The sequence below is a fragment of the Brachyistius frenatus genome, unplaced genomic scaffold (genome assembly GCF_029030835.1).
Source record: "Brachyistius frenatus isolate BFR_SWC_R1_liver_20210118 unplaced genomic scaffold, ASM2903083v1 Contig_187, whole genome shotgun sequence".
Classification (NCBI taxonomy): Eukaryota; Metazoa; Chordata; class Actinopteri; family Embiotocidae; genus Brachyistius; species Brachyistius frenatus.
In genome coordinates this window covers 715,128-725,131 of record NW_027210786.1, presented here as the reverse complement: position 1 = coordinate 725,131, position 10,004 = coordinate 715,128, and the positions used below count along the sequence as shown (strand labels likewise).

The 10,004-nt window shown below is 41.0% G+C and overlaps 3 protein-coding genes across 10 annotated transcripts in view; 1 reads left to right on the top strand and 2 right to left on the bottom strand.

Annotated features, from left to right (window-relative positions):
• Window positions 1-307: 307 nt before the first annotated feature.
• yy1a (YY1 transcription factor a) lies at window positions 308-4,372 on the bottom strand. The gene is made up of 5 exons (XM_069718170.1): window positions 3,752-4,372; window positions 2,195-2,345; window positions 1,830-1,890; window positions 1,529-1,687; window positions 308-1,313 (listed from the first exon to the last, which is right to left on the bottom strand). Exons 1-5 carry the CDS (start codon window positions 4,245-4,247, stop codon window positions 1,131-1,133), a joined length of 1,050 nt encoding a protein of 349 aa, XP_069574271.1. The 5' UTR covers window positions 4,248-4,372; the 3' UTR covers window positions 308-1,130.
• A 695-nt stretch (window positions 4,373-5,067) lies between these two features.
• Window positions 5,068-9,320, top strand: degs2 (delta(4)-desaturase, sphingolipid 2). Its single transcript, XM_069718156.1, has 3 exons — window positions 5,068-5,163; window positions 7,711-8,453; window positions 9,114-9,320. The coding sequence occupies exons 1-3, from the start codon at window positions 5,082-5,084 to the stop codon at window positions 9,255-9,257; spliced, it is 969 nt and encodes a 322-aa protein (XP_069574257.1). The 5' UTR covers window positions 5,068-5,081; the 3' UTR covers window positions 9,258-9,320.
• A 90-nt stretch (window positions 9,321-9,410) lies between these two features.
• The window catches only part of evla (Enah/Vasp-like a), a 35,409-nt gene continuing 34,815 nt past the window's right edge, over window positions 9,411-10,004 (bottom strand). For all 8 annotated transcript variants that reach the window (XM_069718153.1, XM_069718152.1, XM_069718151.1 and 5 more), the window contains one exon: window positions 9,411-9,974. The gene's annotated coding sequence lies outside the window, so the exon portion shown is untranslated. The remainder of the gene's footprint in view (window positions 9,975-10,004) is intronic.

The following is a 10,004-nucleotide window of genomic DNA, read 5'->3' as shown; positions in this document are numbered from 1 at the left end:
TCTTAATTTTGTTGTTTGTCTTTCAGTGTTTATCTTTCACCCCCACCCCTTTTATTCTGTAAAAAAGCAAAGGAAAGTTGAATATATACAATATTGGGCCTTTAACGAACCAGAATATGTTTCACTTCCTTTTTTTTCATATTACCATAAAGTTCAGTACTTTCCCCAAACAGCTATTAACATTGTGTTACCATTTAAGTTTTTGAGCTTCAGTAGAAAATCTACCTTTAAAGCATTATATTATCCTATCAAAAAAGATTGAATTTCAAATTTCCCATAAACAAGTAAAATAACCATGGATGCTGTGGGGACCTGAGTTGCTTTATTATTTCCCACATCTGAAGCAGCTCCAGGATTAGTCTCTAAATGACACCGCTACTAAAAAAAAGCTGAAAAATAACACATAAATAGCATTTTAGGAAAAAATTACACTTTTGTGTTGGTAGTGCACGGGGAGAAAACATTTTAATCAGTGATCACTACTGAAAACTCACATGGCTATTATCTACATGATTCTGATATTGCATTGTAGAAAATGAAAAATATGCAAAGACCACCCAATCCTCACCTCAAAACACACTCACATGAAGGAGAAAAGGGGGGCAGAGGTAAAACAAACTGCGTAACTGCTTCCAGGAAGTGCTACAGGGACAATCTTACTACATACGTTACCACAGAGCTTATTTCAAACAGTGTACAATATGCACACTTGGGGAAAAGTACAAAATTGAAAAGGTGTCATCGCTGAGGACCAATGCAAATCTGATGGGTATTGCAAAAACTTTTTAACTGGCTGTGTTAAGGTATAAATACGTTTTTAGGCGCAGATCCATGAATTATCATCTTCACAAGAAGAAACCGTAAATCGTTCCATCCATGTAGAGCCTAAGTACGGCTGGAGGCCTGAGTGGGGTGGGGGGTGGGGTGGGGTCGGGGGTTCTGACGAGTCCATTGTTCAAACCGCCACGTGTATCAAAAAGTTCGCAAAAAGGTAATTTCACTGTCTAGAGGCAATACAAAGGGACTTCTTAACTCACAACAAAGCAAGCCACGGAGCATTTGTCCATCAAGGAGCGGAGATCCAGGTCAAATCCTCCAGTGTACGCTCACGTTGTTGCCGTTCGCCTGATTCACTGGTTGTTTTTGGCTTTGGCGTGTGTGAGGATGTGAGACTTCAGGTTAGTTGACTGGGCGAATTTTTTGTTGCAGCCGTCGAAGGGACACACATACGGGCGGTCTCCAGTGTGAATACGCACGTGTGTGCGCAAGTTAAAGTCCAGAGAGAACCGCTTGCCGCAGCCCTCGAACGTGCACTGAAAACGAGCGAGACAAAGTGATATCATTTTTCAACAGGCGGCATTCAAGATCACAAACACCAAAGTTTGCACATAACTGATCTGATGCAAAGCCAGTTGAATCAAATGCACATTTCAGTATCTACTACCGTTTTTCTTTCTATCTAAATATATGCAGCTTTCTCCAGAAGGCAGAAAAATAAGTAAGACATGCAGAAACAGAAGAAACTCACCTGGAAAGGTTTTTCTCCTGTGTGTACGAGTTGATGCCTCTTGAGTTTTGAACTCTCCACAAAGGCTTTGCCGCACTCTGCGCAGACATGCACACGAGGCCCGTGGGTGTGCAAGTGTTTTCTCATCGCCGAGTTGTCCCTGAACATCTTGGTACATCCCTGAGATGGAGGGGAAACACAGTGAAGCGAACCCGCATGCTCCCAGAAGGCAATGTTAATTAAACACACACACGACTATGCAACCTAATGTTGACGTATTTAACCTCAATCTTTTTAACAGCACTGTTAAAATGAAGCTTACCTTATGTGGACAGGCTATCGTCCTGGGTGCATCGTCCTCTTTTACTTTTCTTGGCTTCATTCTGCAACAGAATTAAAATTGGTCACATCATAAACTGTTGACATTCACAAATAAGACAAGGGCTTATAAACATCAACGACAAAAACCAGTATGCTCATATGTTCTTTGCTGTATTTCATACAAACAAAGCAGAGTGTGAAACGCTGCCAAATTAAACCAAATTAACTGCATTAACTTTTGCACCAGTTTTTAAATGATGCTTCTTTTAACTATCTTTTTGTTAAAGACACAATTTTTTTTGTTTTTAAATTTGTATTTGGTTTGCCATTGTTAAGCCTGGGTGAAAACCAACACTTTCCACTTACCGTGCAAACTCTGCCAGCTGTTTGGGGTCTGACAGGTCGATGCCTGGGATGCCTCCAGGAGGAAGTTTCTTCCCCGTCATGTATTCGGAATAATCTGGAGGTGAGTTTTCTCCCGTGATTTGCTCCTCGTGGTCTATGTCCTTCTTGTCATCTGAACGAGAGCAAGACAGTTTTTAAAAGTAGTCAATATTAACAGCAGCAACGGAACGTGTGGAAAGAATTTAATACATTTTCCAGCTAAATCTTGATCACGTCAGTCATTCCCACCTACCTACAGTCACTAATTTATTACTTACAGGAAATCATGCTCGTCAAAGTTTCACAAACACAGTATACCCTATACAGCTGCAACAATAAGTCCATTAATCAACATTAAATGTCAACTATTCTTATATAATTGATTAATTATTCAGAGTTAAAAAAAAAAAAGTTAAAATCATCAGACCCCCGGCTTCTTAAATGTGAACATTTTTACATTTCTTTAGTCCTCCATGATAATAAACTGAGTATCTTTTGATTAGGGGTGTTGGTCGGGACAACGTGAGACATTTTTTGGCTTCACCTTGAGTTTTGGTGGACAGTTTTCACCATATTCAGACTCTAATCCCAAATAAGTGAGAAAAGAACAGACAGATTAAACCACAATGAAAATAATGATTAGTGGCAGCCCTAATAAACTAAACCCGTTTTCTATACATTTACATTAGACCTCTGACAATTAGGTAGTTAATAGCTGAAATCTATAAAAGTATATTTGGAGCCCATAATTTGCACAACCACCAAAATGTGTCACACTGGATTTTTTTTTAAATTTTTTTACGTGACGTATATTGAATACAGATGATTTAAAAAAAAAGTGCCAGTTTTAAAATAATATACAAACTATGATCTAGTAATTAATTACGAGCTAATAACACAAGAAGTAAGTATTAATACATTTGGAAATGTTTGCAAACTTCAAGAACGAACGTTTTTTTTTTTTTAACATACCCACTTATTTCTACATCGACAATTACAGTCAAACTTGATAAAGCAATTATTTAGTAAACCTCATTTATTATTTAATAATAATTAAAGCGCTATGAAACAAATTAATGTATTATTTTGGACGCGGGAAGCACTTCTTTAACTACACGAACACGTGAAAGTGTGCCTGAAGCCCCCTCAGTAGCGTAAAGTTCGAGGCGTTCCTGAAGGCACCACCTCCGCGGTTCTCGCTGAACTGCGCCATAGCGGCCTTAGCGGAGCTAGCCGCACTCGCCCCCCACTCTCGCCGCCATCTTCGCCGGCCAAATAAACGCCATTTTTTCGGGCCGCCATACTTTCCAGACCGGGGAAATATGGCGGCGCCCATCGACACATAAAAACATGGCTTCCCATAAAAACAAAAACATCTCAAACGGGGTCGAAGTGGCTCAGAGTCGCGGAACGGTTCTTACTTTTTTTAGCGGAGGACAAAGGCCCCAACCGGGCCCCCGGTGACACGACGCGCACACGCCGAGAACAAAGCGAGCGGACCCGGCTTGCGGGAATTCAACCCCGGGACTGTGAACTTACCCGATGCCCACATAGTGACTGAAAACTCCCCCTCCAAAGTCTTAATCTGGACCTGCTTCTGCTCCCACTTCCTGCCCATCTCTCCCCCGCTCAGGTAGCTCTTTTTCCCGGCTCTCTTCCCGCTCCCAGCCTTCTTCATCCGGCCCGTCGACGAGCTTCTCCCGGCGACGGTGACCAGAGTCTGTTCGATGTAGTCCTCCTCCGCGGCGGGCACCGGGATCAGGATCTGGTCCTCGAAGCCGTCGTCCGCGTGCAGCTCGGAGTCGTCCTCGCCCACCACCTCCTCTCTCGTCTGCACCAGAATCACCTCCTGGTGCGGGTGGATCGAGCCGGGGTCGTCCAGCGGCTGTAAGGCGATCATCGGCTGGTGCTCCCCGTCGTCTCCGACGACCGTCGTCTCGATGGTCTCCACTTCGATTTCGTGCAGCTCCACTATTTCGGCCGGCATTTCTGACCCGTCCGTTTCTATGTACAGGGTGTCCCCCGACGCCATCATGAATGCAAGTATTTCCTCCCACTTATGAAGCCGTATTTTTGGACTCTTTTAAGCCTTTCCTTACTGTCGACTCTCAGACCTTCCTCCTCTCCGACAACAACTCTCCGCCAGCGTACGTCCTCTCGTCGCCACAACGCTCCAGTTATGAAGTCTCGCGTGATTTGGAGCAAACTGCCCAGCTATGTGGAAGTAACTTTACAGCGTAAATTTATTCCTTAAGTTTGTAACTCATCAGTATAATTACGTTTCTTATAAGTTATTTATTGAAGAAAATAAAAACAATTATTTGTGCATGAAGAAGCAGATTAGTTAAATAAACTAGTGATTTTTTTTTTTTTGGATGAATAATAAATATATTATTTGTTTGATTTATAAAATATCACAAAAAAAGTGAAAAGTGCAACGATATAGGCACCTTATATACAAGAAAAGAGCAGCAAAATTAAACCAGTGAATGCTTGCCATTTTTCCTTTAAAAGTGATATAGGTCTAAATACCTAATTTTGCTGACAACACACTTAAACTTAGGCCTAAATAAAGGAGGTTATTCCACCACTGTCTATTTCTTTTTCTTTTTTTTTTTTTTTTTTTAACAAAAACATTTTCCTTCCAGAGAAACAAAGTTTGTCCACACATCAGAAAGCATATGCCGCAAGGCTGCAAACTGCAGCCTATGCACAACTTCGTCCCTCCCTCAGCCAGGGGGGGTGGAGGGGAGGGAGGTGCCTGCGATCACACCTTCACCCTGCAACCTGTACGCATGGGTGTGCCCCGATACTGTGAAGGTTTGATGACACATAACTCCGCAGAGCCTCACACGGAGAGAGGATAGCCATGGGGAAGACAGGTGGAAGAGGCGACTTTGAATGGGTCTACAATGACCAGCCACACACTTGGAGAAGAAAAGAAATTTTGGGTGAGAAATTATGGAAAATAAAGAGCGTTGTTTACCCACGGGAGTGTTTCAGAGGTACATTTGGCATTAGATTGGGGGTAAAGTTGAATTTTTTGTATACTGACTATACACTATATCTAGCCGGTTAAACCTGTTTACTTGCTGTTGCCTAACGAGTAAGGAGTCCACAATGGATGCAGGTGAAGCTAGAAACCGGCCTGCCGCTAAACCTAAACAAAAGGTTCTCTCTTATTGATGAAACATTCATTATCTCTTACGCTATAAGTAGAAATTGTATTCCAAAATCCCTTTACAACTGCAGATATTTAAGATAAAGATATAAATATTAACTCATGGAATTTATGATGTCCAAAACAGAAGTACAATATGATTTCATTCATAATTTCAACTCATGTTAAGATTTATGGGTATTTCTCACGTCTTCCTCTCGTAGTTGACCCAGACTTTGATATTACAGTATTTTCATGTCATTTTGTTGGCAAAAGTAACTTTTTCTTGGAAAGAGGACTCAATGTTAAATAGCAGAATATGAATTTAATTGTGGTTGAAAAATCTAACAGAGGACAATAAGTTATTTTTTTATGTAAACCTATCTGCCTCTCTGAAAAATGTTATTCTCACTTATGAGACAACATATTGATAGCAGGTGCAAATGACAATGCCTCTGGGCTTCCTAGGTAACAAGACGCATCGCCTGCTCACGACGAGCACAGACACAATGCAAGAAGTAAGTAGAAAGGTTTTGAGAGTCAGGGAGGATCCATGGAAAATAATCTTCTTCACTCACAACTGTGTAACTAGCTAAACTGTGTATTGTATTTATTCATTTTTTATTATTTCAGAATTTAAAATCTGTACCCAAAACAGCCATCTCGACTAATCTGATTCATCATGTAATTCGAAAACAGTTTAGCTTTAGTTGATGTCTATTTGATCTTGGCTTTGTCGCATGGCTGCTCTGTTGTGAAATAAGCAACTGGAAGGTGATTGGTCATTTGACACCACGGAGCTCTAAATTATAAAAGAGTTTTGTTTTAATTATCCTCCACGCTGTCCTGAGGTGAGAGTTGGGAGGATGTGTCATTGTGCTTCACATCCCTTCACTAGATCATGTGGGATATTTTGATTGGCAAGTGGTTTTATGAATTGAATAACTTGTTCTTTGGCATGTTTGCAGACAGGCCATAAACTTTATATTATCTTGCATGTCAAAAGGACAAATGTGCTTGCCATGACAGCAGGATTTGAGCTCCCACAAATGATTCATAATGGTCAAACAACGGTTGTAGAAAAGCTTTTCCCCAGAACAACGTGTGATTTAATTTTTGGTTTGACTTGTAGCATCCTCTTAAATCTTGCATCTTTCTTGCAGTGAAACATGAGGCTGAAACCTTATATCGAGAAATTACATGACGATGAGGTGATGAAATGACTTGATTGTCTAATGATGAACAAGACAGGGCTGAACAGCGGGTTCTGCAAGGAGGTGTTAAGCATTTCAAACTGTGTTTTTTTTTATGGTGTTTGGTTATCAGTTTAACTTTATGCCCTGTGGGAGGGCTACACCTGCCAGCACCTAAAGATCTATGGCTTTATGAACAAGAGAAATGAGACAGCGGCATGTTTATCATGCAATAGAATAAAAAAGGAAACTATATCTTGTTGAATTGTGGTTTTAAATAGGACTGTAAGGAAAAAGTAGAGAATTCCTCCAGGCTAAACATTAACTAAATAAATCAGGTTCGGCCAGTTAAGAGGACACCTACGAAATGCAGGAAAATCCCTATGGCTTTAACATTTTAGTTACCAAGGTGAGCACAATTTGCATAGAGGCAGTACACAAGTGAGCTGAAAGCAAAAAAGCAGACCAGATTTGCATGTGACATCCATTTATTGTCACGTGCATGACGCGAGATGCTCCTGCAGCACTTTGCATGCTATGATAATTTCCTCACCTGTGATCCTGGGTTTTTATCACCTGGCAAAACCTCCCTTGACTTACCTGTACCAAATCTCTATAGTAGCCATAAAGCGTGGCTAATGTAACAGTAGATTATATTGTAAAAAGTAAAATGAACCGATCATAGTTCATTTTGTAGCAGTGAGTTTTTTCTCCCTGCGTTTAATTTCCCTCCGCAAAACAACAACTCTGCCAATTAAAAATGATTTTTGTCAGCGGGGTCGTCCCAAGAGAAGGGCAGTACGTTACAACATGCTCGGCTGTGTTCTTTGGGATACACACTCTTGTGATGCAAGTCATGAATTGAGATCAAGCTTTTGAAAATGACAGTGAGTGAGTCCTGGTAAACAACTTCCTCTCCTGGGTCCATGACAGATTTATTACTTTCTTAATATCCAACATAAATAGTTAAAAACTAAGAAAAACTTCTTCTCTTTTCCACACTTTCTATTAATCCACTATTTCCTGTTTTCATTTGGTTTCCTTTGCTTTTCTCTGCTTTTTATTTCCCACCTCTAAACCTTGAATCCTCCTCTGCTCTCACTTCCTTTCTTTTCTACAACCTCCTAACCTGCTTCTCTCCTCAGCCAAATATCCGCAGATTAAATCTTTAATGGGTCCAGACCCCCAGCTGAAGTGGGTGGTATCCGGCATGGTCCTCACCCAGCTCCTGGCCTGCTACCTGGTCCACAACCTGTCCTGGAAGTGGATCTTCTTCTGGGCCTACGGCTTTGGAGGCTGCATTAACCACTCCCTGACTCTGGCTATTCACGACATCTCTCACAATGTGGCCTTCGGCAACAAGCTGGCGAAGTGGAACCGTTGGTTCGCCATGTGGGCCAACCTGCCCATCGGGCTGCCTTACTCGGCCTCCTTCAAGAAGTACCACATCGACCACCACCGGTATCTGGGAGGTGACCAGCTGGATGTGGACATCCCTACAGACTTAGAAGGATGGTTCTTCTGCACCCCGGCCAGAAAGGTCCTCTGGCTCTTCTTCCAGCCATTTTTCTACGCTTTGCGCCCATTGATGGTCAATCCTAAACCAGTGGGTCAGCTGGAGATCCAGAATGCAGTCGTTCAGTTCACAGTAGACATAATCATCTACTATTTCTGGGGCCTGAAGCCCATCGTTTACCTCATTGCAGGATCTATCTTGTGCATGGGACTGCATCCTATCTCTGGACATTTCATAGCTGAGCATTACATGTTCCTGAAGGGACACGAGACATATTCCTACTATGGACCACTGAACTGGATAACCTTCAATGTTGGGTACCACATGGAGCACCATGACTTCCCCAGCATACCTGGCAGCAAACTACCTCAGGTGAGACTGTGTTAGGATCATGAATAATTTCCAAGGTAAACTCTGGACTCCAGTCATTTTTCCAAGAGTATTATTAGTGGTAGAGAATGACACACACAGTTACACTTACATCACCACGAGGCGTGGGCAGATAAAATGGGCCTCTTCTGTCTTTCAGGTTCTACACAAAACGGGTGTTGGCAAATGCCACACGACTTTTTTTTTTTTTTTTTTTTTTTTTTTTACTATCGACTGTACATTTTTATCAGATGAATGAAGAAGCTATGTAACTGATTAACTGCTGCCTCTCCAGCACAAGCAGAGCATGAAGAAAGCCGATGTAAAATACAATGGTTCACAATGATTCGAATGAAACTTTGGGTAGAAAAATCAGTTACACTGTTTTTTTTTTTTTTACATTAGAATAAAAATAAGTCGTCCTTCACTACAACATTCATATCAGGTAAAAGTATCTGACAGAAAGTATGAGGCCTGTTACAGTGTTATCCTCCTGTTCAACAGTATTGGACCTTGATTATCTTTTAGACCACACAAAGTCCCCGAGGTGCTTCTGACACTTTACATCTGCAACATAGATGATTTACATTCCTTTAAAAAAAAATTTTTTTTTTTTTTTTTTACTACCCTTATATTCTCACCTTTGTGTTTTCTTCTTGGCAGGTGAAGCAGATCGCAGCAGAGTATTATGATTGCTTGCCGCAGCACACATCCTGGATCCGAGTATTATGGGACTTTGTGTTTGACGACAGCATCGGGCCCTACGCCAGAGTCAAACGGGAGTACAAGTTAAGCAAGCAGGGATAGATCTTTGACTGATTATATTTTACATTAAACAGTAATGTGAATTTCAGTTGTGAAATATCTATCGACCACAATGAAAGGTCATTATATTCTCTTGTTTGAATGTATTTTTCCACGTAGTGTGATGTGGTCACTGTACATAAACTTAATAACATGTTCTCATCTAACCAGTCTTTTACTCATAGGGTTTCTACATGGCAAATTAATGTGCACATTTCAAATTCAAATACAGACAGGTCATGAAAATGGGTTTCCTTACTTTGGAATCGCACACTGTAATCAGAACAAAAAGACAAGATTAGCATCGATGACCAGTGGTCACAAGACACCGCAAACAGCAAATCAACACGTCTCACTTCTGAATACAAATATTACAATTGCATACATACGGCAGGGCTGCTATATTGTACAGTGGTTGTTATTTTGTCCACTCATTGTGTGTACAACTTCATGTTTGTGTGAATTGATACGCATGATTGTGATTCATGTTTCTATTTAAATGAATGTATTATATTAAAAAAGTCTTTATGAGCAGAAACTGCTATAAAGGAGTGTGGTTGAGTGCGTTCATTTCTTGACGGTTTGCGGGACTCAGATGTGACCGTTTCTTTTACCCAAAACATGATTAAAATATGTCTAAATATCAATAAAATACTGAGGTAAAAACATTTGACCTTCCAACGCATAACAAAACTCAAGAGACCCTTGCTCTCTCTCTCTCTCGACACACACACACACACACACACACAC

Excerpts from the sequence above, each read along its gene's own strand:
- yy1a (XM_069718170.1), bottom strand. The coding sequence starts at position 4,247 with ATGATGGCGTCGGGGGACACCCTGTACATAGAAACGGACGGGTCAGAA. Across the intron at positions 2,346-3,751 it reads AGTCACTATGTGGGCATCGG|ATGACAAGAAGGACATAGAC; the intron begins GTAAGTTCACAG and ends GCTCTCGTTCAG. Across the intron at positions 1,314-1,528 it reads CAGGAGAAAAACCTTTCCAG|TGCACGTTCGAGGGCTGCGG; the intron begins GTGAGTTTCTTC and ends GCTCGTTTTCAG.
- degs2 (XM_069718156.1), top strand. The coding sequence starts at position 5,082 with ATGGGGAAGACAGGTGGAAGAGGCGACTTTGAATGGGTCTACAATGAC. Across the intron at positions 5,164-7,710 it reads GAGAAGAAAAGAAATTTTGG|CCAAATATCCGCAGATTAAA; the intron begins GTGAGAAATTAT and ends TTCTCTCCTCAG. Across the intron at positions 8,454-9,113 it reads CTGGCAGCAAACTACCTCAG|GTGAAGCAGATCGCAGCAGA; the intron begins GTGAGACTGTGT and ends TCTTCTTGGCAG.